This window comes from Cnephaeus nilssonii, assembly GCF_951640355.1.
Source record: "Cnephaeus nilssonii genome assembly, chromosome: 17".
Taxonomy (NCBI): Eukaryota; Metazoa; Chordata; class Mammalia; order Chiroptera; family Vespertilionidae; genus Cnephaeus; species Cnephaeus nilssonii.
In genome coordinates, this window is record NC_137088.1 from 38,731,050 (window position 1) to 38,758,923 (window position 27,874).

The 27,874-nt window shown below is 40.3% G+C and overlaps 1 protein-coding gene across 2 annotated transcripts in view; it reads right to left on the bottom strand.

Moving 5' to 3' along the window:
- GRM7 (glutamate metabotropic receptor 7) overlaps nt 1-27,874 on the bottom strand; it is a gene marked incomplete at both ends in the record, with an annotated part of 782,439 nt that overhangs the window by 126,813 nt on the left and 627,752 nt on the right. For both annotated transcript variants that reach the window (XM_079794370.1, XM_079794369.1), the window contains one exon: nt 26,749-27,684. In XM_079794370.1, the coding sequence (XP_079650496.1) occupies nt 26,749-27,684 (936 nt within the window). The remainder of the gene's footprint in view (nt 1-26,748; nt 27,685-27,874) is intronic.

Here is a 27,874-nt window from a genome sequence, read left to right on the forward strand (position 1 = left end):
GGAATTGTTATCTTTCTTTTACGTTTTTTTTTTTACTGTTTCACTTCATTACTGCTGTGTATGTGCTCCATGTGAGTAACGTAGGTGCTTATGTAGGTGGGTTCTGACTTACGGCGAAAATCATGTTACGTCGCGCCTGTAGGAATGGATCTCCGACGTAACCCGAGGACCAACTGTATAGATGGCCATGGCCTTGTATGCTTATTCTTGTATTACATTGTCACATCTTTTTTTTTAAAATATATTTTATTGATTTTTTACACAGAGGAAGAGAGAGGGATAGAGAGCTAGAAACATCGATGAGAGAGAAACATCGATCAGCTGCCTCTTGCACACCCCCCACCGGGGACGTGCCCGCAACCAAGGCACATGCCCCCGACCGGAATCAAACCTGGGACCCTTGAGTCCACAGGCCGACGCTCTATCCACTGAGCCAAACCGGTTTCAGCACATTGTCACATCTTAATCAAGAGTATAAATCAGATCTGATTATTAAGGTTTTTTTTGCTCTCCCCAAGTGAGATTTTTAATGTAGTAAAATATGAAAACTTTCAGGATATCTTTTATACCTAAAACTGTCTTGAGAGTTCATAGAGGGTACACAGTATCACGAAGATTTGTTCTTCACCTTATAAAAAGAGAGAAAGTGGAAGTAATTTACTAGTAGTTCATTCATGCTATCACTTATAGGTTGCATGGGAAAAGTCAAATTAGAAGAGTTGCTGGGCCTTCCCTAGATTGAACTTGTATAGGATAAATGTCATCAATACATTATTCAGAAATTATATATATATATATATGCCTTAAAGTAAGTTCCTCACTGCGTATGTTTCTATTTCTCAAAGTCATCTTTCTCTGATGACAGTAGGCAATAGCAGTGTAGTGGAGGTGTTGGTCAATGTGGCCCAATGGCTGTGTCTATGAAGTTTCACTGGAACTCAACAGCCTATCTGTTTATATATTGTCTACAGCTGTTTTTGCACTATGATAACAGAGCTGAGTAGTTGTGACAGAGATCTTTAACCTCAAGAGTCTAAAGATTCACCCTTTGACCTTCTACAGAAAAAGTTTACCAATGGCTGGGATGCTGTATATCATCCATAGTTTCAGTTATTATTGAAAGTGTTTTCTTGGCCAAAGCCTCATATCTTTTATTTAAATCTAGTATTTCCTAGGACAATGGATTTAAGTTAGGGATACAGCCATAGCTATGGGGTTTTAAAAAATGCAGATATGTAGGGCCTACTGCAGATCGACTTAATCTCATTACTTGACGTGCTTACCAAATAGTTGCTATGCCATTGGTATCCATGTATATGATGTCTCAGGATTATTATATGTTATCTATCAGGATGTTTTTCTCTATAAAATTATTTTCATTTATTTTTTTATAAATGATAGCACCTTTTCTTTGCAAGTAGCATTAATCATTATTCATAGGGACATTTGTCTAAAACTTCTTTGGATTGGCTTTGCTATCTTGTTTTGCATGCTGCAGAAACAACTAAATTTCCTAGTGAGTTGCAGTATTCTCAATATGAACTCTATTCAGACCTTTCACATTTGAAAATAGCCCATAATAAATAACTATGGCCATTTTAAGTCTCTTTGTTTTCCTCTGACTTTCCTAAAGGCTTTGCAATCAGCTATAGTACCTCTCAGCCCCGAGAAAAAGGATTGTATCAGATTTAGATGGCATCATTTGGACAAAACCAGGATTTCCAGGACTTTTTTTAATAAAAAATCAAACAGCTTCAAGAGACTACTACCCAAGAGTACAAAGGAACAAATATTAATTACCTAGGAGTGAATGAACTAATAAGGGAAATTTTATTATTTGTTTGCAATATTGTTGATGTTGGCTTAATGTCCTATTATTTGAGTAGATAAGGAGTCCCTTTTCTTTTTTGTTAAGCTATCTGTAACTCATAACAATGTGGTAAGCTCTGCATTTGTAAACTGAAATGAAACATCTGATTTTCACCTTTTCACTCACTCTCCCAACTCCGATTCAGAAACTTTTATTGAATTTACTTACTTCACATGACTCTTAGTTGTTTGCACAGATTCAATATTAGTCTTCCCATCCCCTTTTACCGAAATATTGGTTATGTGACCAAAGCCTTGCCTGGCATATCATATTTGAGGATGACGTTCATTGAATCAGGAATAGCAAGCCACTTTCAAAGAAGTAAGACTGACTTTCATGTGGGATATGAAATTGAAAGTAACAAATGAACAAACAAGGAAAATAAACAAAAACTCCTAGACACAGACAATAGCAAGGTGGTTCCCAGAGGGAATGAGGGTAGGGGAGTAGTAAAGGGTAAAAAAGGCCCAATATATGGTGACGGAAGATGATCTGACTTTGGGTAGTGGGCACACAATGTAATATGAAGATCATGTATCATAGAAATGTACACTTGAAACCTAGATGATCTTACTAAACAATGTCACCCCAATACATTTAATTTTAAAAACTTGACTTTTATGGACCCCTCACAAGAACACTGGCCTGTACCTGGCATAATAGAGGCTCAGCATTACAGGTGGTAAAGAATATCACTTTCTGACAGGGCAAAAAGATTTGCATAATTTGGGAGACTTGAGTAGAGAGAAACCCAAATTTATAGATACTGCAGGGAAATCTGGTAGGTTTTTTTGGACGTGGCCTTCTAGCTTCAGAATGGCAAATGTTAGGGACTTTCAAAGCCCAGTCTGAGATTTCTTATGGAAATTTCCAGCAAAGCCAACTTAAGCTGACTTAGATAGCAAATTAATACTTGCTGCACCTATGTAAATAACCAAACCAAGCTACTGAGACCAGTCTTATTTTCTAAACAAGAATAATCTCTTTATTTTTTGAGATTACTATTGGTCAAAAGCACGGAAGACTATAAAAAATTGGGAACAAGCAAATGATTCTGATGTTTTCAATGGAAAACGATGTACATTTTAGAGCAAGGCATCCTAGATTAGCTGATCTGTATCATAGAAATAAGCCCACATAATCTTATTAAGCAGTGTTACCCTTTGAAGCCTTTCAACTATTTCATACTCTTTACCTTATAGTTAACTCACTGGAGTGAAAAATAATCCTTTGTCTATAGTCAAACAGATAAATTTTGTCTATTACGTCAAAGAGTCGAATTGCCCACCCCTTGGCAAAAACCAACTTTGTGTCTACTTGCATATTCATTTCAACTTTTATTTATTGTATATGAATTTGTGCTTCTTTGATTTGCTCTTTGAATTGGTTACAAAAATCTCCCGGTGCCCTCATTATCACAGTGTTATGAGTTATATAATAAAATCTTAAACATGTGCATTAGCATTTTTAAAATAATTGCTTGCAAAGTTGGATTTTTTAAATAGTACCAAATTAACTTGCATCCCACCTCACTACTTGATAGAAACCTATGAAAAATGCAGTAGCGAGGAGCAAACAAAAATCTTATCATTCTAGAACTTACATTCTAAAGGAGGGAGAGGAACAATTGATAGAATTTAAGTGCACAAGTCACCTAGTGCATTTGAAAGTGACAGTGCTAGGAGAGATATACAAGACACCATCTCTATGAACTGCTGCTCTGGAAATAAACTCACTTGCACAGTTTTTCTCTGGGAGGTAGAAAAACCTAGAAAGATAACTTTTAGAATTCTAGTGTTATTTGTGGTTTATCAGAAGTCTTGATCTTTGTAACATATATAATAAAACAGTAGAAAATTTGGGGCTGAGGGGCACTTAGAAAAGCAAAGAAATAATTTCCAATAAGGTACATACCATGTTAACCAGTGATAACCTTCCCTTCCCCAGATTACAAAAGGCAGCTTCAGATATGTGGATGAGATTTTTTATTTGGCAGATAAGATAGATTGTTTTTTTTCTTTCATTAAACAAGTCAAGTTTTGCCCTTGAACATGTGTATGTACAGGTCTTTGGGAAAGAAACCTGAGCTCTGTTGTACCAACTAAAAATAGGTTGATTTAAAAACACATATGTGCCCTAACTGGTTTGGCTCAGTGGATAGAGTGTCGGCCTGCGGACTCAAGAGTCCCAGGTTCAATTCCGGTCAAGGGCATGTACCTTGGTTGAGGGCACATCCCCAGGAGGGGGTGTGCAGGAGGCAGATGATCAATGTTTTTCTCTCATTGATATTTCTAACTCTCTATCCTTCTCACTTCCTCTCTGTAAAAAAATCAATAACATATATTTAAAAAAATAAAAATAAATAAAAACACATATGTGGGTATTAGGGCAACCTTCAATGGTGGTTCTAACTAGACAGAATTTCTTTTAGGAGTAGAGTCTACATCACAGACCCTTCAGAAATCACATTGCTGCAATTTTATGTCTGATTTACCAATACAATTAGTTCACAAGATATCACCCTGGAGGCAATAGGTGCTTTGCTTATCAGAGTAAGTTACAACTTTTAAAAGCTTGACTGACTAACTCATACCCAAATGCCAGCAAGCCTCTGGAAACAGTGTAGGTGGTTGGATTACTCATAGGTGGCAGGTATGGCAGAAAACCCTGATTTTCTGCTCAAAACCTCAAAGCATGAAACTCTTCAGCTTCAAAGAATTTCACATTGACTGCTAGCCTACCTTAGAGAATTCTAATTTACAAAAATGTAATTTCATGTGAAATAACTTTCTTTATTATGAACAGTAGCAGGCAAATTGCATCTTCATAAAGATTTCTATTCCAAGAGCTCAAATCTCAGGAAATCAATGGAAGGCTAATAATGCGTGAGTAGTCCCTGATGCTGAAAGCAAGCAGGACACAAGGGACAGTGCTGGAGAGATGTGAATTGTTACCTCTGTGAGATAGTATCTCTCTTTCTGGTAGTAGGCATATGAATCTGTCAGTAATTACAGGGAGAACCATTCTGACATTCAGTTCTTTCTTTTTTATCTCTTCTGTAGATGATAATCAGAGAGATGGATGCTGAATGAATATGAAGAATAAAATATGACAGAACAGAAGAGCACTGTGTTCAATCTTGGTCCTCATTTTGTATCCTTTCTTTCACAGTGTGTAAAGCCGATTCACAGTGTGCCACCTGACTCGGGCGGGGGTGGGGGCGTAATTCAGAGGAGTGGAATGCTGCTACCTCCCTGCATGTGCTTGTGTGAAATTCCACTCTCAAGGCACCCAAAGCAGGTCTGCTTATAAATATTATCTCCTTACAGACTTGCTCTCCCCTTATCTTCTTTCCCAGAGATAAATGCTGAACAAACACAGTGATTTTTTTCCCCCTGCGGATACGTGTCCTCTGATGAGCCTCCCTAAGGAGCTGTGGGTCCCTGGCCCTGCTGGTTGCCTACCCAGCACTTCTCCCTGCCCGTTACCAGCACGGCTTATTGTTTGTACATGTTTTAATCTGCCCCACTTGGGCTGCCAGGATGGACACTGATCAGTCTTACCAATCAGGACGTGGCAGTCCCCCGGCCACCACTCCTGGTCCAAGGAATGACAGTCATTCTAATTTGGCTCAATGAAATTCAAGGGAAGACTCTATGTTCTGTGGTAGCCGAACAGAGACCGAGAAGCCCATGGCCTCAGTTGCCACTGGTGGCATCTTGTGAGCGTGACTGCAGACAGTAGGATAGAGACATAGAAAAAAACCTGAATTCTTGATGGCTCATGGAGACACTGACCACACAGTGCCTGAAGCCTGACCACCGCTGGATTCATGAACACACATCCTCTCGGTATTCAAGCACCCTGAGTCAGGTTTCTGTTCTTTGCATTCCAAAAACATTCTAATTAAATGCCAGGCATAATGTACCTCTTCTCCAAGAACTGATCGCCCCCAGGTTAAGTCAAGTAACTAGATCCTAAATGAAGGCTTATCACCTCCAACCTTCTATGTTTGCATTTATTCATGCAACGAACATTTATGTAGCACCTGCAGTCAGCCACAAACTTTGATACACAAAACCAGATACAGGTCCGGCTCTCTAACATATAATCTAATACAGATGTTCTCAAGCTTTTGGGTACCAAAGGCCTCTTTGGAAGTCTGAGGGAACCTATGGACCTATTCTTAGATTACTAGAGGCTCGATGCATGAAATTCATGCACGGGGGGCGGGTCCCCTCAGCCCAGTCTGTACCCTCTCCAATCTGGGACAACCCTCGAGGGATGTCCGACTGCCGGTTTAGGTCCAATCCCGGGGATCGGGCCTAAACCAGCAGTCAGACATCCCTCTCACAATCTGGGACCACTGGCTCCTAACTGCTCACCTGTCTGCCTGCCTGATCACCCCTAACTGCCCCCGTCAGCCTGATCACCTCTAACCGCCTCTGCCTGCTGGCCTGATTGCTCCTTACTGCCCCCACCCCTGCTGGTCTGGTCACCCCCAATGCCTCGCTCTGCCAGCCTGGTCGCCCCTAACTGTGCCCCCACTGACCTGGTCACCCCTTCCTGCCCCCCCTGCTGGCCTGGTTGCCCCCAACTGCCCCCATCTGCCGGCCTGGTCACCCCTAACTGCCCCCCTACCCTGCTGGCCTGGTCACCCCACACAGCCTGCTATTCAGTCATTTGGTTGTCCCTCACTAACCCCCCTGCCAGCCTGGTCACCCCACACAGCCTGCTGTTCAGTCGTTTGGTCGTCCCTCACTACCCCCCTGCCAGCCTGGTTGCCCCACACAGCCTGCTGTTTGGTTGCCCATCTGATTGTTTCGGTCGTGACGGCCCCTGGCTTTTTTTATATTAGGATTACCTAGGATAAGATACATAGCATTACAAATAAAGCCAGATATGTTAACATACAGTTATCAAATTGCTATTAAAAATTGTGACATTGTGACTCTCTCTCTCACACACACACACACACACACACACACACACACACACACACATGCTTCTTTGTTAATGCCTTAAATAACAAGATAAAAGCAATGGGTTTAATGGCCTGCATAACTTTGAAGTAATGATGAGCATAAATGACATTTTGAGGTAGCTGCAACAAGTATAACATGGTTTGAATATGTCTGTGATTTTTTTATGACAATTTTTTTTATTGTCTCAAGTTTTACATGTCTCCTTTTTCCCCAATTGACTGCCCCACCCCACCCCCAGCCATTCCCACCCCAGGAAAGCCCCCACCACCCCAGTGTCTGTGTCCATTGGTTATGCTAATATGCATGCATATAAGTCCTTTGGTTGTTCTCTAACCCCCCCCCCCACCACCACCACCATTTGTCTCTAGATGGATCTATTCTTGTTCATCAAATTATGTTCATCATTATATACCACATAAGAGTGAGATCATGTGATATTTATCTTTCTCCGACTGGCTTATTTTGCTTAGCATAATGTTCTCTAGTTCCATCCATGTTGTTGCAAATGTTAAAAGTTCCTTCTTTTTTATAGTGGCATATGTTTCTAACTCTCTATCCTTCTCCCTTCCTCTCTGTAAAAAAATCAATAAAATATCTGACTTTTTTTTAACATGTGCAAAGAGCCTGTGGCAGAACAAAACATGGGAAGTATTAAGGACTAAGACTAGTGTGGTTGGATCACAGGGTGATGGAAAAGAGGGATATGAATGAGGTTGCTTTGGTGGAAAAGGCTTCTCTCTCTCTCTCTCTCTCTCTCTCTCTCTCTCTCTCTCTCTCTCTCTCACACACACACACACACACACACGCACGCACGCACACACACCTAAATAACTGTAATAAGGAAATAGCACATGAATGGGCTGAAATAGCACATGAAATGGCAATGAAATAACTATAGAAAAGAAATTGTAGATACAGTTTTTGAAATGAATGGGTCTATTGATCAATTCAGTTAAACAAGAATTTTCCCCAGGGACACTATAATCTATAGTTGATTATAATAAAAAACCTTGGTTGAGAGGATATGGGCAAATTATAAGACATTTTCCCAGTTAACTGAAGAATCACAGGCTTGCAATGATGCTAAATCCATTTTATGGATGGGGAAACTGATGCGCAGAGAGAAGAAATAATTGCTAGAAGCGACACAGGTAGAGCTAGACCTGAGCCCTGGTCCTTTACCTGTAATCATTGCACGCTGCTGCTGCAAACACCCAGCTCAACAGCACAGGCAGAGCCAGGTCATTTGTGTTGCTTACCAGGAGCTTTTATTGACAACTAAGAGCTCTAAGGAGAAATTCAAACAGAATTATCAAAATCTAAACTTGTCCGACTGCCAGCCCCATCTCCCCACCTCAACCCCTGGGATCGAGAATGAGAATTTTATTTGGTGTGTCTCTCATCTATTCTACATTACTCTGTGATAAAGAAAATCCATTTCCCACTAAATTACAATTGCTTTCTCATTCTAACAAACACTATACCCCTGGTACACACCAGAATAAAAATAAATTGATTTTTAAGTATCCCTGAAAAAAAACCCAACAACAATAAGAAGCATAAAAATCGTGGTGCCATTGTGTGTCTTTGGAACAACGTAGCTATGAAAATGGATTCCGTCCCTGGAGACAGCCGTTGTACCTCCATGAGGGCAATGTTTCTGGGCAGTTCAGTAGCTTAGAAAAAAACTTTAGTTTTCCAGACAGTTTGCATACATGACGCTAAAGGACTGTGTGCTTGAACTGTTGCTAAGAAAATAGGACAGTTAATAAAAGAGAGGGACTTTTGCAGGGTCTCGACACTCCTTTTCTCCTCACTGGAAACCCTCACAACCCCTATATGTTAGGATCTGAAAACTTAGCCCTCAACAGCAGGTAAGTGACAATTTTATCTAGGGCCTCATGGGTTCAGGTGGCCACTGATCCACCGAGATCCTATATCAGTTACTCTCTGACAATCCCTCCTCCATCATCACTTCCATAAAGACTGCTTCCTTACGCAATGCTTTGCTGGTCACTGAGCCAGCCTCCGTCCTCTGCTACCGAAGCAAGCACAGTTGTCCCTGCGTCAGCCTAAAGCTCCCACACTGAGTGTCAGTGCAGAAACTGAACACTCATGTTCTGAGGAGCAAGATTCCTCACCACTCACCGAGTCGCAGAAACTGAAGTTTAAACAGATGTTCACCACCTATCACCACGTGGTGCTCAAAAACTCTCCGAGGATGCACCATCACCAGTGTGAATGAAGCGAATGTATTTCAGTGTCTTGTTAAAAACAAAGAACAAAAAGATACTTAATTAAAGTTCCAAGTGCTTAATTTTGTATGGTAGACATTAATTTATAATAAAACACAACAACAAAAAGCACCTCTAAAAATAGTGAAAAGAACACGTATGTGAAGATATTGAGATGTAATCAGTGCATTGTGGGAAATGTAATTTACATGCATCCCATTGAATGAAATCGATGCTGCCACTGATGATGGGCCCCTAGCAGGTCACTTTAAATCTGAGTCTCTTCTCTCTCATCTGTAGAATGAAAGGGATGGAGTAGATTATGTCCACAGTTCCTTCCAGTTCAGATATCCTATGAGTAGGGATTCTCTTCCAAGAGGCATACATGGAGATTTAAGAAGGAAGAAATTAGGTCCCTGCACCCTTGCCCTTTGCCCTCATGAAATCTGGATGTCTCACTGCATCCAAGCGTGTAACCCTTCTGGAAAGACAGATTCACGTTTCAGGTCAGCACTGCCCCCCTGTTCATCACCAGTGTCAGCTCTGGCGATATCACTACTGATGGGAATGCTGGTTTTTTTCCAAGAAGTATCTGTGTCTAGGCCACTCTGAAGTGCACCTTATTCAATCCAGAATTGCCAGCAGGATTTTCGGAAGCTTGAGCAAAGGGTTAAATGGATTTTACAATGGTTCCAAGGATGAAAAAGTCCTGTATGATTTAATGTCACAGGAAGGACAACTTCAAGACCTTTGTAACCAAAGCTCATGATTGAGACCCCTTTTATAGTCATTGATACAACTGTTTTAAATAAAGTTTCTTTCCTTTATTATAAGGATCGGGGCATGTGGCTTACTGAGGAGGCTCTCTCAGTGGGCAGGGCATGTAAGCTGAATGTGCCTGTGTGATCCAAAGTGCAGGTTGTTGGCGACCGTGGCTGCGGCACAGACAGTGCTCAGCAAATGTCTGTGGACTCCCCGACATCTCCCATCTCTCTCACTCCTCCCCTGCTACTGAAACCTCAGAATCAAGTGCTGCAGAGAGCATAGCTAGAGGGTAGACATAGCTGCCCAACCTTCAGGACACTTCCCTTTGTCTCCAGCCACTGGAATATGGGGATTTGTCTGACTGAGTCATACCCTAGCCTGTACTGACAAATGCAAGTCTTCATATTGACATCTGCCCAGGCATTATGTGGCCACTGCTCCTCCCCACTAAGGTCCCCAGCATTGTTCTCCTATCTGTGATATGTTAGATAATGCTGAGTGAAGAACAGAATCCTGAGATCCAGACAAGGTTGTGATTTGCATGTATATTTCATGCTTAACAAGGCTTTAAACCCTGCATGAATGGTCAAGGGAATTTGTCTTCTGGCCTTCCAGAGAACAAATATCTCTCTCTCTCTCTCTCTCTCTCTCTCTCTCTCTCTCTCTCTCTCTCTCTCTCTCTCTCTCTCCCCCCCTCCCCCCATGGAATTAGGAAGTGGAGCCTCGTTGTCTCAGCTATAACAAGGCTTTGTTGTCCATCCCAGAATGTCCCCTTTCCCTCATATGTGATATGTGTGGCTTTCTATGCTAGGTTTCTTCCACTCCTGTATCTGCCAGCACCGTAAGATGTATTTTGAAAGTTGCAATTCTAAGTCCATCCATGGATCCAGCAAATAATATACTTTTACATTTCATCCTCGTGTAAGGAAACAAACAAAAATAAGGTGAGCCACGCCAAGGACAAAGGGATCCTGGATCAGAAGCCTTACTATGGACACCATTCACTGGATGGTGATACCATACCTTCCACATAGGCAGAAGCCACAGGAATTGAAGTGCTAAAGCCAGTATGTTCAATTCTAGTCAAGGAAGATAACTGACCAGTCCAACAGACTGCAGGGTCAGAAAACTAAGGCCCTGAGCCAAATCTGCCCTGTACTCAGACTACTTTCATATGGCCTACAAGCTAAGAATGGTCTTTACATTTTTAAAAGGTTTTTCTCTATGTGTGTTGTGTGTGTGTGTGTGTGTGTGTGTGTGTGTATGTATGTGTGTGTGGTGTGTGTGTGTGTGTGGTGTGTGTGTGTTTAAAATCTTTATTGTTGCAAGTATTACATATGTTCCCCTTTTTCCCCCATTGACCCCTTCTAGCCTGCCCCCACCCACCACACCAGGCCTTCACCACCCTATTCTCTGTGTGCATGGGTTATGCATATTTACATGTAAGTTCTTTGGTTGATCATTTCCCATCTACTCACCTACCCAACAAAGCTGACTAATAAAGGAACAGGAGATGGAAGGGTGAGAGGAAGGCTAACGGAAAGGATCTGGCACCTCAGTGTGAATGAGTTTAACAGATCATGTTAGCCCTCTGGATCCTTCTCATCACTGATTCATCTTAAAAATCACCTCCTCACTGAAGCCTTCCATGGCTACCATATCTAAAGTAGATTTGGTACTTTTTCCAGGTGTTCTCTATTTCAATTTACCTGTTTTAGTTTCTTCAGGACATATATTACTACCTAAAATTATCTGTTGATAATTTTTTCTCACTAGAATGTAAGTTTCATAAAAATACTGACCTTGTCAATTTTGTTCACTGTCCCCAAGGCCTAGAAAGTGCCAGGCACAAAGATGATATTCCTAAGTACAATTGACTAGATTATTTCTTTGCAATAGAAGGTACCAGAAAATATATGATGAGAAAATTTGGTCCAGGTCAGAAACACACACACACACACACACACACACACACAAGGAAGGTCAGGAACTAGAAGGCAACTTTACCCCCCACCCCCCTTTCCACAGTGATGTTGAATTGACACTTTTAACCCCATGACAGGTCAGGTAATTCACCATCTGCTGTTTTTTTCTAGACCACACATCTCATCTTGCTTGTGGTGTGAGGGCTCTGAGCATTGAGGAGAGACTGCAGATGTTTCAGCAGAGGCCCAGATGGTGCTCAGAGAAGCGTCTGGAATCTCAAATCAGCCTTGGCTGCAGCTCACCTCTGCTACCTGCTTTGATCTGCAATGCTTCTGATAGGTTTCCAGAATGAATAGTGCCAGAAGCTTTCTGGGAGAAAGGTTCAGAAGTCCTGCCTTTTTAGAAACACACCCTGCAGTTAGACTAGCCACTTCCATTTCTACATGAAAGATGTTGATAAGAATAGGAACCCTTCAAAAGACAAGACAAGGTTAATTGCTATAACTTAGGCTCTTGGTTAACTAAAAAAACTGTATCTCCATCGTCTCTATTCCCAGTGCCTAGCAAGTGGCAGCCTACAGGTACAGCTGTGCAAGCCATGCACTAGACAAGGCTGTGAAGTGGCATTCTAATCCCAGTCTCTGTGAACAGCAGCCCCTGGCACTGTGCAGGATACAACCCTCCATTGTGACCCCAATTCATGGCATATGGCACACCAAGTGCTCTGTAAAATGTGCTGAATAAATTAGGGAGATAGAAACCTGGGAGGCTCATTAGTTTTCTGGGAACTATATCAGATGGCCGCTGGGCAGGTGGGTGGAGCCTGAAGTGTCCACATCTTTTCGGAAAGAAGGAAGGAACTGGGATCTGTAGTCCAGGAACATTGCCTATAGGATTTGTTTACTTCAAGGAAGTTGTAGAACCTCGCCTAGCTAATTGATCTGATAAAATGGGTTCCTCAAAGGGAGGAAGATACGATGCTTACGTTGTGAGTAAATCAATTTTGCTATATATTTTTTTCATGTTGCTTCAGTTTTTTTCATTCCATGGATTGGATCAAGAGTTCTATAACATGTGCAGATGCTTATAAAACTTCTATCTGGTCTCTCTTACTCTGCTTTTACCCCCTTACAGTTTTCTCCTTACAACAAATCCAAGTTGTCTTTCTAAAATGTAAATCAGGCACTGAAGATCCCTATTATTCCCCCATCTTGCTCAGAATGAATTCAAAATACCTGCATGCACATTCCCTGGCCCAGCTTATATTTATCAAGCCAATTACACTCTCACCCAAGTGACTGGCCCTCTACTATGCCATTTTATGCAGATTTCAGATTAAAAAGTACCTTCTCCAAGAAGACCTCCCTGACCATCCCCATCTAATGTCCTGTAATGTCTATTTCAGACCCCCCTTTGCTTCTCCCATTTCTTCTTATATTTTCCTCATTTTTTCTTGCATTTTGTCTCATTGTACTACCAGAATGTTATTCCCATAAGGGTAGAGATTTGTCTGCTTCTTTGTTCTGTCCCCAAAACCAAGAAAAGTACCTGGCGCATAGTTGGTTTTCAAAAAATATTTGTGAAATGAATGTTTGAAACTGATAACTGTCAAAAACAGAAACCTGGATAAACACACAAAACCACAAAAAAATAGAAAATTACAAGCCAATATCCTTGATGAAAATAAATGCAAAAATTCTCAACAAAATATTAGCAAACTGGAAACACACAAAACCACAAAAAAATAGAAAATTACAAGCCAATATCCTTGATGAAAATAAATGCAAAAATTCTCAACAAAATATTAGCAAACTGGATTCAACAATACATTAAAGGATTATACACTATGACCAGTGGCATTCACCCCGGAGATGCAAGGATGGTTCAACATCCATAAGTCAATCAATGTGTTCTATTACATTAACTATGACAAAAAGTAATCATCTCAATAAATGCAGAAGAATCATTTGACAAAATTCAACATCCTTTTATGAAAAACTCTCAATGAAGTAACTATAAAAGGAACATACCTTAATATAATCAAGGCCATCTATGACAAACCCACAAGTAATATCATACTCAGTGGTAAAAAGCTGAGAAAGCTTTTCCTCTAAGGTTGGAAATAAGACAAGAGTGCTCACTATCACTACTTCTTTTCAACAGACTATTGGATTTCCTAGCCTCAACAGTCAGACAAGGCAAAAAAAATAAAAGGCATCTAAGTTGGAAAGGAAGAAGTAAAACTGTCATTAGTTGCAGATGATGGATTACCATATAAAGAAAACCCTAAAGATTGCATCAAAAAACAGTTAGAACTAATAAATGACTTCAGTAAAGTTGCAGGATACAGAGGCAATATACAGCAATAGGTTGTGTTTCTATACACCAATGACAATCAGAAGGAAAAATAATTTTAAATCTAATTTACAATTGCATCAAAAAATATTGAATACCTAAGAATAAATTTAACCACAGAGAGGAAACAGCTACACTGAAAATTGTAAGACACTGAAGAAATTAAAGAAGATACAAATAAATGGAAGGATATAGCTTGCTCACAGATTGAAAAAATTAATATTGTTCAAATGTCCTTACTACCTAAAGTAATATACAAATTCAAAATACTAATGGTATTCTTCTCAGAATTAGAAACATTAATCCTAAAAGTTATATTGAGCAACAAAGACTCCTAAGACCCAAAAAAAACCTCGAGAAAGAACAAGGTGGGAGGTATCAGGCTCCCTGATATCAAACTATACTACAAAGCTACAATAATAAAAACTGCATGGTACTGGCATAAAAACAGATATATAAATCAATGGAATAGAATCAAGAGCCCAGAACTAAATCCTTGCTTATAATGGTTAATCTATAGCAAAGAAGGCAAAATATACAATGAAATAAAGACAGTCTCTTCAATAAGTGGTGTTTGCAAAACTGGATAGATAAACGAAAGAAAAGAAATAGAATCACTTTCTTACACCGTATACAAAAATAAACTCAAAATGGATTAAAGACAAAAATATTGGATCTAAAATCGTAACACTCCTAGGAGAAACATGGACAATAAGTCATAACTTTGCTCTTAGCAGTATTTTTTATATGTCTCCTCGAGCAAGACAAACAAAAGAGAAAATTAACAATGGGATTATATCAAACGAAATATGTTTTTCACAGTGAAAGAAACCATCAACAAAACAAAGAGACAACCTACTGAATGGGAGAAGATATTCACAAATGATGCATACAATAAGGGTTAAATCTCCAAAACATATAAAGAACTCATACAACTTTACACCAATCCAATTAAATAATGGTCAGAGGACCTGAATAGACATTTCTTCCAAGAGGACATACAGATATCCAACAGATATATAAAAACATATGCAATATCATTAATCATCAGGGGAAAATCACAATAGTCAGAATGGCTATCATCACTAAATCAACAAATAACAGGTGTTGGTTAGGATGTAGAGAAAAAGGAACCCTTGTACACCGTTGGTGGGAATGTAAATTGATACAGCCACTATGGAAAATAGTGTGAACTTTCCTCAAAAACATTAAAAATAGATCTACCATATGATCCAGCAATTCTACTTCTGGAAATATATCCGAAGGAAACAAAAATCACTATCTCAAAGAGGTATCTGTACCTCCACGTTCATTACAGCACTTGGAAACCACCTACCCATTCATCAATGGATGAATGAATAAAGAAAATGTGGTGTATATATACAATGGAATGTTATTCAGCTATAAAAATGTAACCCTTCCAACAACAGGGATGAACCTCGAGGGCATTATACTAAGTGAAATCAGTCAGATACAGAAAGACAAATACTGTATGATCTCACTTATATATGGAATCTAAACTAACAAAAACAAAACAAAACAAAACAAAAAAACAACTCATAGAAATAGAGAACAGATTGGTGTTTACCAGAAGTAGGTTTTGGGGACTGGTGGAAGGGGTCAAAAGGTACAAATTTCCAGTGTTAAGATAAATAATTTCTGGAGATGTGATATACAGCATTGTGACTATAGTTAACAATACTGTATTGTATTCTCATCACAAGGAAAGAAAACTATTTGAGTTGATGGATGTTAACTAAACTGTGGCAATCATTTTGCAATACATGAGCATATCAAATGTATATACCTTAAACTAATACAATGCCAACCATATATCAATACAACTGAGGAAAATGAGATAAAAGTATTTACAATTTTTTTAAAAATCCAACCCTACTCCCCAAAAAGGATTTGATCAGTTTAGACATCCATTTGCAGTTCCTAGGAATATCCATTTTTTCATGCATTCACTACCATGGATTTTTTTGTCATATTTACTATTCTGAAGACTAAAACTGGGGTGTGAGATTGGACATTTTTATAGATTCATTGCAAATTAATTTCAATAAAGGACTTTCACAATAAATTAATTCAGTTTAGAATGTTTATCCATCTAACAATGCCTGGTCATTCTTGGAGATCAATCTGGTTTGTGTAGTCTTTATAGATAAACTCTTCCCAAGACTGATCTCTTTCATTTATTGTTATAATTCTACTTTCCTATGGCTTTATATTGTAGCACTTTTCACAGATATTAGTTTACATGGCTCTCTGTGCTTTTAAACTATTTATTGATGGCAGGGTCTGTATCTTACTCTACAACAGATTCATTCATTCATTATTTCATTCATTCATTTCACAGAGATTTATTGAATACTTATTAAGGCCAGTCACTGGCTGGGGCACTAGGGATCCAGAAAAGAACCAGAGTGACCAAGTGCTTGCATTCAAGATACTTATATTTATGAGGAGACAATAACCAACATCAGTTAGTGATCGATAATGACAGTCAGAAACAGAACTTAACTGGGGTGTAGATAACTTAACTTGGATGGAGGAGAGTTAAAAGACTCCTTTGTAAGCTGATATCTGAATGATGACAGAGGCAGTTTGAAATGTTCTGGGTGATGAAATCCTGGACAGAGGGCACATTTGTGCAAAGGTCCTGGGAAGGAAACTGTCTTAGTATGCTGAGAGAAAGAAAGAAAATCCCAAGACTGAAGCAAAGTCAATGAGAAGGAGAAGGAGAAGCAAAAGAAATGAGCCTCAGAGATGTAGAAGGCAGCAGTTCACCTATGGCAGGGTAACAACCTTTTTTTGGTAAAGATTCAGATTAAAAATATTTTCAGCTTTGCAAGCCATATATCCTCTGCCTCAACTTCTCAAGTCTGCCCTTGGAACCTGAAAGCTGCCATTGGCAGTATGTTAATGAATGAACATGGCTGTGTTTCAATAAAAATTTATTTATAAACCAAACAGCTGGTTAGATCTGGCTGGTGACCCATAGTTTATGACCCTTGATCTTAATCTCACAGGCTCTAAGGAAGAATTTAAACACTATTATTCCAATGGTGGCAGAGAGGCAATGATGATGATGATGATGATGATGATGATGATGATGATGATATCAATGGAAGCCACTGGAGGATTTATTTTTAAAAGGGAGTGATGTGATTTGCAGGTGTTGTGGTCCATGGGCCTGACATGTAACAGGCACGTAAAAATCACCTGTTAAATAACAAGGCCATGCAAAAAAAAAAAAGAGCTATTTTAAAACTATCTCCCCTAGAATATTAGCTCAGGGGTGGTATGCCACTGGAGGGAAGAAAATGTCATGATGGGGAACAAAAACCTATCCTATTTGCTTTTTCAGTACATCTACTAACATGCTTTCTTAAGACCTGTGTGATGGAAGGCACTGGATCAGAAACCTGACTGTTTGTTCTAAGCCAAGCAATCAATTGGAACATAGAGCTGAAAGGAGCACACGAGGCGTGTTACAGACAATCTTCCGCTTTAAACACCTGAGGACCCATTCCTGAAGCCAGTGCCTCTAAGTCAGGCAGATGGGTTGCCAGCGTCTTCATTAAGGAATCACTTCCTTACATTTTCTCTTCCCAACCGCTGTAGTGGGAACTGCCTTCTGTGACAACATGAAATGCAGAGCTCTGTATGAGGACCCAACATTTAATGAGCATGTGTACCAATTATCCACACAGCTCTTAACCCTGGAATCAGGCAGTGAAGTCTTCTCTGACACAGGCTTTCCTAGAGTTTTCAGTTCAATTTCTGGGTGGGCAGTTTGCCTCTCTCTGCTGTTTGTTAGCTTTTTATGCCAGGTTTTCAATATTGGAAAAGCTGAAGATTCTGACCCTATTCCCCACTGCACTGTAACCAGGAAATGTCCCAATTTAAAAACTAATATAAAAGATCCAAGGTCTTATAAAACACTTACCACTATCCCTGTCCACCCATCCATCTGGCAAGGATTCTGGGAAAAGGGGATTAAAAACTAAAGCAAATTTTGCTACAAATTGGAAACATCTATGTGGTTCCTTGCCTCTGTTAAGTGTCTTTAAAAAAAAAAACACCACAAGAAACTTCAGGATCTGAAACATTAAACAAAGAAGGAATGATATGATTTCTGAGTTAAAACTAAGTGCTCCATTCATCTGGTATTTGGTCCAGCATCAGGCAGCAACCCAGGTCTCATCAACAAGGCAATTTGGCCGTGGAGTTTCAACCCAGTCACTTTGACAGGGCACTGGGAGATTACCAGGCAAACAATGGGATTGAAGTACTGGGAGGCAGATTCAGCCAGCCTCAATATCCGGTCTTGGACACTAACATCCAATAATTACAAACTGATCTGGGGCTTTAGGTCTGTTTGCCAGAATTTCCCAGGTGTGAACAACTGACACCTTATATATAAATCAAGCCTCTTTGGAAACAATATTAGCTTCCTGCAAGTGATAAGTCAGAAAAATGCGACCACATCAATGATCTAAGTGAAGATTAGAGAGTTTGCAATACAGAAAAGAAAATGGGACTCTGTTTTAGTCATTCAACTATCTACCAGAAGATTTTTACTGATGACCCCCTCTGCCTGAGGTTCTCCCTTCAGGTATATAAAGACCTTTGAGAACCTCAAGGAATTGCTCATTTAGTGGCACTGACTTGTATTTTACCTTCTTTGCCACAGTGTACTCTCAGCCTTGCCCAACAATTCTTCTGTTGATTACTTGTGTTCCTTTCTCTTCCCTAATACCTTCATGTGGCTGAGACTTGAATGCGAAAATGCAACTTTTGTTCAATCAGAGAAATTCCACACGAGCCCTCCTTGAAGTCTGTAATTGGATTATCACTTATTTAGGCTATTTTACTCTCTGATGCACTGACTTATCAATTGCTTTGTGACCAAACCCATTCAGATCTGGAGAGCCAAATGTGGTGCTGAGCTGGGGTAGAGAGCTACCAAAGACATAGGTTAATAAGCTGGGGTATTAGAGGGTACATAACCTCATAGCAGATGTCATGCACTCTGTATTCTCATACCCAAGTGCCAATCAGCTGAGAACAGCTGTATTCATTAGGAAATACTTATGGTTCAAAAGCCAGCGAAATCCAGTATCCTTGGAAGAAACTAAAGCAGTGGCAACACAGTGACAATACCCAAATCAAGGGAGACTGTGTACGAACAGCATTTCTAGTATATACGTAGATACTCTTCAAAACCATATCTAATACCACAATATATAACATAATTGCTGTATTGTAGCCTCACCCGTGGGCCCCTCTCTGTACTTGGGGAGAGAGTGTGTACATGGAAGGCAGTGTTCCCAAGTCTCTTTCCTACTATGACCTTATGGAGCAGAATTTTAATTCCCAGGTCCCCGCCAACATTCTATGGCATGAGAGGTGTGCTGGCCCCTTTACTGAACAGGAGGAGAAGGGGGTAGTACTGCTGGCTATCAGCTCTGAACCAATTTTTTCCTCTAAGAAACTGTTCTCAGTCTTCCACATCCCTCCGGTTCTATATGCTATTATGGGTCTAAAAGTCTGAGCAGAGGAAAAGTCCCTTTAAATCATCATTGGTAACCACTTTCTGTCTTCCAAGAATAGAATTTTACATATTAGTTTTAAAATATTCTGTACTCAATTATACATATTAAGTTTAAAAGATTCTGTACACAATTTCCCCCACACCACCACACAATGGTGTCCTACACTTCAACTCAATCCTGACACTATTTACCCAGAGACAACATCAAATTCCACAGGTTAAGGATTCAGTCCCACAAGACTGCTCCCCACCTAACTTCAGATGCCAATTCCAAGTCTAGATTGTCACCTGTGCTTCTGACCTACCAACCATGGATTGGAGGTTCTAATCGCCCCTTCCTTAGGTTCAATTTGCAAGAGCAACTCACAGAACTCAGAGAAACATTTTACTTACTAGAGTACCAATTTTTTTTAAAATAAAAGGGTGTAACCCAGGAACAGCCAGATGGAAGAGATGCATAGTGTACAGGTATGGGGAAAGGATGCAGAGTTTTTGTGCTCTCCCAGCTCACCGCTCTCCCCAAATCTACAAATGTTCACCAACCCAGAAGCTCTCCAAATACCATCCTTAAGTGTATTTTATGAAGGCTTCATTACAGAGGCATTATTAATTAAATCATTGGCCACTAACAATGGATTCAACTTTCAGGCACTCTCTTCTCCCTGGAGGTGGGGGTTGGGGGGCGTTGGACTGAAAAGTTCCAACCCTGTAATCACATGACTGGTTGTCCTAGCAACCAGCCCCCATTCATAGGTGTAGTCCAAAAGTCATCTCATTAATATAACAAAAGACACCTTTATTACTCTTATCACTTAAGAAATTCCAAAGGTTACAGGAGCCCTGTGACAGAAAACAGACAAAGACCAAATATATATATTTCATATTATAAATAAAAATATTATATGCCCTAGCCAGTTTGGCTCAGTGGATAGAGCATTGGCCTGCAGACTAAAGGGTCCCAGGTTCGATTCCGGCCAAAGGCACATGTCTGGGTTGTGGGCTAAATCCCCCCCCCCCCCCCAGTAAGGGGCATGCAGGAAGCAGCCAACCAATGATTCTATCTCATCATTAATGTTTCTATCTATCTCTCTCCCTTCCTCTCTGAAATCAATAAAAATATATTTTTTAAAATCCTATATAATAAAAGGCTAATATGCAAATTGACAAAACAGCAAAACAACTGGTCACTATGACATGCACTGACCACCAGGGGGCAGACAATGCAGGAGCTGTCCCCTGGTGGTCAGTGCACTCTCACAGGGGGAGCGCCACTAAGCCAGAAACCAGGCTCATGGCTTGCGAGCACAGCGGTGGTGGCGGGAGCCTCTCCTCAAGGTAGCGCTAAGGAGCAGGGAGCTCCTGTGGGGAGCGGGCTTAAGCAGGCAGGCAGACATCCCCAAGAGGGCGTATGCTAGGCTGAGGGACCCCCCCACCCTCAATGCATGAATGTCGTGCACTGGGCCTCTTGTATATTATAAATCACAATATTATAGCTATCATGCAAACTGTTGCTCATAAGCAATGAATAATTTTTGTAAAGCATAACTCCAACAGTGTCATACTTCACTGCCAACTCACTGAAGTACACTCCTCCCTTACCTAAAACAGTCAAGTATACAGGGTCCTCCAAGATTTCACCTCTATCCACCTCTCCAGAGTTTGATCTTGTCATCCCCTAATCCATATTATAGCCCGTACTTATGATTTCCCAAATACATGACTGTTTTACCTTCTGCTTACCCTTCTACCTATGTGGGACAGAAATGTTTTGCTAAGGGGAGACTACTGTGGAAGGATATAGTTATTTGTTGAGCCTTTACCATGTACCAGAAAGTGTCTGAAGCCTTCTTTATACTCTAATTCATTTATACAATTCTAGTTTTATTACAGATGCAATTTCTAATTTTTGAACACACTATGCAAATAGGCCAACAGGTATATCAACACTTGATGATTAAGTTTCAAGAGAAAGGAGAAAGAGGAGAGAAAAGAAAGGGTTTCTGTGCAAAGCATTTTTTCATGGTTTTATTGATGTACACTTTGTTAAAAAAAAAAAAAAAAGGCAACAGGCCTAAAATGGAGTCACCTGTGCTAAGCCCACATCACCAAACTGAGACTTAATATCTAACTTAATAGCTGTTTCAACCTCTCCCAGGAATGTAATCTTATGGAGTCAGTCTATACTAGTCAATACTAGTAAGGTAATCCATCTGATAAACTGCTGTTTTCCCCAAAGGAAGGTGACCTTGCCTGAAACAATCCACTCTTTGCTTGTTTGTTCAGTTATCCCCAAGATTACAGCAGGAAGCAGAAAGGAGATGGTTAGTAACTTCCTTGTCCCCACCTCTTCCACTTACAAGTCTTTGATCTTACACAGCTCTTCAGTGCTTCTTCCTATTTGCTAGATGGGATGCTGCCCAATTCATGGATCATTGAATAAAGCCAATAATATTTTAAAATTTTACTTAGCTAAGCTTTGTTTTTTAACAAATCCTATATAATAAAAGCCTAATATGCTAAGTGTCCGACCATTCATTCGACCGTTCGACCAGTCGCTATGATGTGCACTGACCACCAGGGGGCAGATGCTCCGACTGGTAGGTTAGCTTGCTGCTGGGATCCGACTGATCTGGACTGGGTGAGATGGGCCGGACATGCCCTGGAGCCCTCCGGCAGTCCCTCCCCACCCCGATTGTGCACCGGTGGCGGGGGGGGGGGGGGGAGGTCTCTTGGCCTGGCCTGCACCCTCTAGCAATCCGGGACCCCTCGGGGGATATCAGAGAACCAGTTTCAGCCCAATCCCCGCAGGCTAGGCCAAGGGACCCCACTGGTGCACGAATCTATGCACCAGGCCTCTAGTTGATATAAACTACACATATCTGAAGTATGCAATTCGATCAACTTTGATATATGTATACATCTGTGAAGCCATCACCACAATCAAAATGAAAGAACCCAGGAAGATTACACATTCAAATATATATAATGTTTAGGTTCAGAGCACCATAGAATGATGGGGAGGATAGGCTAGCTCCTAGGACAAGATTTCTTGTGTTTTGAGAAAAGTTCTTTCTCAAAATGATAGTGGTCTCTGATGCACTGACAAATTCCACAGGACAGAGGTTTGTTTGATGATCCTGGTATTCGTTTTAAAGGTGAGGCCTGGGTCCTTAAGGATGGATCTCTTGGTGGCTGAAGTCTCCAAGTGAAAAACACCTAATGGAGAAAGTGTGCTCCAGGGAGCACCCCAACTGGGGGCAGATTCAAGGTCTCTTGTTGAATCTTCCCTTTCAGCAGAAATTTCTCTCTTTGGAGTAACTCTGTTCAAATATCAATTGGTCAAGACCTTTGTTTTAATGTCATAAGCTCTTTGCTTATTCTAGCTCTGTTCAGTTTCATGCAAGCTCTTGATTTTTACCTGCTGAACTAGTTATTCTATCCTAGGTGACTGCGCTGGAACTTAGCTGATACATCATAAGGGGAGAAAGGCGGACTGCACCACCAAAGGCATTGGCTAATACCAGCTGGTTTCAGAGGGCTGTTTACAGAGAAGTTAAGTTACCACCAAGATCACAGCAGGATGCAGAAAGTAGATGGTTTCATATGCTTCTGATATAACCAGAAACAGACAAAGTAAACAACAGAAGATCTCAACCACCATCTGCATGCCCATCAGAGCATGGGTGCACAGCCTCATATAAACTATTGGAACATTTCTCTCCACTGTGTTTAGATGGACCCCAGAAGCAAAAATAAGGACTTTCTTTTAAAAAGAAGTGTATGTGTGTGAATATGTGCATATTTATACATCTAGAAGTAGAGACATCAGACTGTTAACAATGAGTCTCTCTAGAGGATGGGATAATGGGAGTCCTTTTTCTTCATTTACATGCTATTTATAAAAAGGTTAAAAAAGAAATGTGACTTTCATGATAAAAAAAAAGATCCTGGAAAGTTCTGAAAAAACAGCAGGTTTAAGGTGTCTGTAGGGTGTCTCAGGTTTGGGCTGGGTAGCCTGTGTCCTTCCTACCTGAAGGTGCTTCTTTTCCAGGTGGCATGCAAAACTCTCTGAATAGATGTATCCACAAGCCAAGCCTTTGTTTCTCCTGGAAAAATAATCTAGTCCTCCAACAAACAGTGTCACTATATAACAATGGGATATTACCACAGCTCACTAAACCAACTAGCTCCTACTATGCTACCGCCCTACCACTGGCGATCTTCCCAAGAATCATTAGTCACCTAAATATACATTCTGCAACCAGGAATCATTCTTCTACGGCTTAGGCTTACATTTTCCCTCCCTGGCCATGTTGCAAGATACTCATCCTAGAGGGTACAGGGTTAGCAATGACAAATAAACAAGATAGCATCTTCCTTAACAAGAGGAAAAACAAACCATGGAGGTTGATGTTTTGCAAGAAATAAGGAATATTCCTCATACTTTATGCTGAGCTAATAAACTCAACTGATGAGAAATTTCACAAAGATATACATAGCATAATCAAAATAAATTAAATTTCCTGAAACAGTAAATAGTTATTACTGAATTCACTGCCTAATTGTTTCCCCCTATTTTAATGAAATTTTTCAATTTGAAACAAAACTGTTAAACCTAAACAAAAAAAGGAGCGGTTATGATTCTGTATGTTTGCTAGCTTGGTAAGAATGCCTTTTGCTGTGACCTCTTTGCGGCATTTAGCAATTTGTCACCTTCCACAATTTAAAGTCCATGGTTTTATGTCCATTAAATATAGGGTGTCCCCAAAAAGGTATATGTACACTTTGAATAATTATAAAGGAAGTATTTATTAAAACATATTTCATTTTTCAAAATTAAGCTGCTAAAATGTATATACACTTTTTGGAACACCCTGTATTTTTAAATGATCACTCATGCTTGTCTAGTCATATGCCTGTTATTGAGGTGTGTGCATTTTCATATAACAGTTCCCTATTCCCATTTGACAATTCATTACCTTTGTGCCAATCAACCACGTAGAACACCATAACCCACTGAGGGTGTACAAAGATGAATAAAAGTAAAAAGCTCATTGCCTGAAGAAAGCTTCATTTTTCCTATAGGCCAGTGCTACCAGCACATTGTCTAGAACAAACAGAATCAATGAATTCAATTCCTAAAATTTTGTATCATTTACATGTTTTTTAATGAGTAAACTATACTCCCTAACCTTCCTGAAAAGATTCATCATCATGACTGGAAATGGATAGAAATGACAAATGACATGGTAGACACATAGATCGTCAAACATGCATTACAAAAAGGCTTATCTATAAAACAACCACAGTTATTCCTCCATTTTATATGCCTCAAGAATAAATTTTTAAGAAAAGGACTTAATGTTTCCTAACCTCGTGCAGGGGGAATTGTGTTTGTTTTCGTAAGAAAATGATCATTACCTCTACAGGCTTGGATGTGCACATCATGCCCCATAAAAGTTCAATGGTTATGGACTTACCTGCATACATTTGGAGACATTTTTTCCTTCTTCTCTCTATTGCATTTCACTACCCTAACTCATATTTTACTACCCCCTTGGCTCAGGGATAGGTAGAAGCAATAAAACGAAAGTCAAGTTGGTTTCACAGACAGTAAACATGCATTATGAATTTGAAACATACCATCGATACATATTATGCTCATTGAGCATATATTTTAGAAGAACTTCCTTCAAGACACTTTATGACTAAAACCATAATCTGGAACCATTCACTGTCCTTAGCTTAGAATTCTGTGTGGTTTCATGAGATGTTCACTTTAAAAAATACAGTCTAAACTTACAGCTTTTGAATCAAAATATAGGTAAAAGACATTTTTAATTGGAAAACCAGAAAAATACCATGAATCCTTTACACAATGAAACAGAGAACAGAAGTAACAATAAAAAATAAGATTCAACTAATAGATTAAGGAATGTGTAGGCAATCCTAGTTCACTCTTTGTTTGCCCCACTTAAGGAACTAAGTCCCTGAATGTTTAAGAGACTTTTCCAAAGTAACATGGGATCAGGCTGGACCCCCAACATCCTAGCTTCTAATCAAACTATAACTATGCTTTCTCCTACAGAGTGTTCAAGTTAGGACTCTAGGTCTCAATTCTGGTTTCAGCTGTATCAACATGTCAGACTGCCTTCACCGAGGGAAGGACACCACATCTTAAGATCAATATATTCAAATTGCCCAATTTGCATATACACAAAATTATAGCCAGATGGGGACGGGTATAGAAGTCAGATGTACGAATCACATACACCCAAAACCATCACCTTAGTATTGCCGTATTTGCATGCATGTCGAACCTGCAGCTAGTCATTCGTGAATTGCACTAAGAATCAACAAATTAGGGCTGCCTAATTTTCAGATGCATAAAAACTTATAATTATAGGTGGGGATCATGTGCAGTGACCATATTTAAGACCAACATATAAGGGCCCACTAATTTTGAAAACTTTGAACTTTCACAGTTTGAAGATACTTATTCTTGTGTGTGTGTGTGTGCACAAATTTGAGTCTCTGGTATCACTCTGAAGCACTTGATGTGATTAATATATCTAACAACATAAACAACACATATCTCAGAATGTATCCCCACAGTTAAGAGGTACTGAGGAGAGAGCAAGTGAGCTAAGAATGACCATCCTTATCCTGGAGTATGAGGAACTGTGGCCCCCTTCTCCTGTCCCTCAGAAATGTGTGTGTAAATAGAGAGAGTGGAGAATTAATTATAGGAAGGTTTAATTTGGGTAGATTAGATCATTTCATGCTGGATAATCTCTTGCTACTTTGAGTAATTCTATAATAAAGTAGCTGGAAAAGTCTACCACTGGTTGATTCCAAGTGGCATAAATATAGCAAAGTTCCCTGTAGGCTATAGACTTTTGTACCTTTGATGCTGCTCATTTTGATGCTACTCTTAGGAATACCATTCTGCATATATAAAACCTCTTGCTCCATACAATTAATTTGGTTTCCATATTTACAAAAAGGAACACATTTGAAATGCATGGTGTAGGGTGCATTCTCACTTACCTTTTCCGCTGACTGCGCGGTGCCAAAAAAAATTGGAATGAAGGCAAGCCATACTATACATGTCGTGTACATAGTGAATCCAATGGGCTTGGCTTCGTTAAAGTTCTCTGGGACACCCCGAGTTTTGATGGCATACACAGTACATGTGACCATGAGAAGAATGCTATATCCCAACGAACAAATGATTTGCAGATCTGTGATGTCGCATTTGAGAACTCCCCTGGCCAGCTCGGGGTTCATTGTCTTATGCTCATCATAGTCGACGATGATGTTGGGTGGGTCAACGCCAAACCAAATGAAAACACCTAGAAGCTGAACTGATATCAAACTTGAAGTGATCGCCAGCTGTGATGTCGGGCTGATGAGTCTGGGAGCTGTCACTGATTTCTTGCCCTGCTCAAATATGCGGTAAATCCGATTGGTCTTTGTCAAGAGGGCTGCGTAACTGATGCACATCCCCAGGCCCAAGAACACTCTCCGGAAGGAACACACCGCCACGTCCGGCTTGGCTATCATCAGGAAAGTGATGATGTAGCAGAGAAAGATGCCCGTCAGCAGCACGTAGCTGAGTTCCCGCCCCGATGCCCGCACGATGGGCGTGTCATTGTAGCGGATGAAAGTGGCCATGACGAAGATGGTGGCGACGATGCCCAACATCGCTAAGAAGACGGGGATCACGGCCCAGGGGGAATGCCACTCCAGCTTGATGATGGGGATATCCTGGCAGCCAGTCCGGTTCTCATTGGGCCGCTGGTCGTAAGGGCAATGCTGGCACGTGTTCTCATCGAACTGGTACTGGTAGCCGTCACACGGCTCGCAGGTCCAGCAGCAGGGAGTTCCCTTCTGGGTCTTCTTTCTTTGGCCGGGTTTGCAGGGCAGAGTACACACGGAGTGGGGGATCTCCCGGACTCCTTTACCCCACTGCATGTCTTCGATCTGCAGCGTAAGGAATACGAAGGCAACAGCGCATTATTCGAGAGAAAAGAGAAAGAACAATAGCCGCAAACAGTCATAAGAGAAGTATTTGACCACCTGGTGAGGTCATGTAATTTACGCCTCTAGTAGGATCTACAACCAAGATTTGACTCCCTCCCAATCCATTGCAACATCCTCACCATTCACGTAG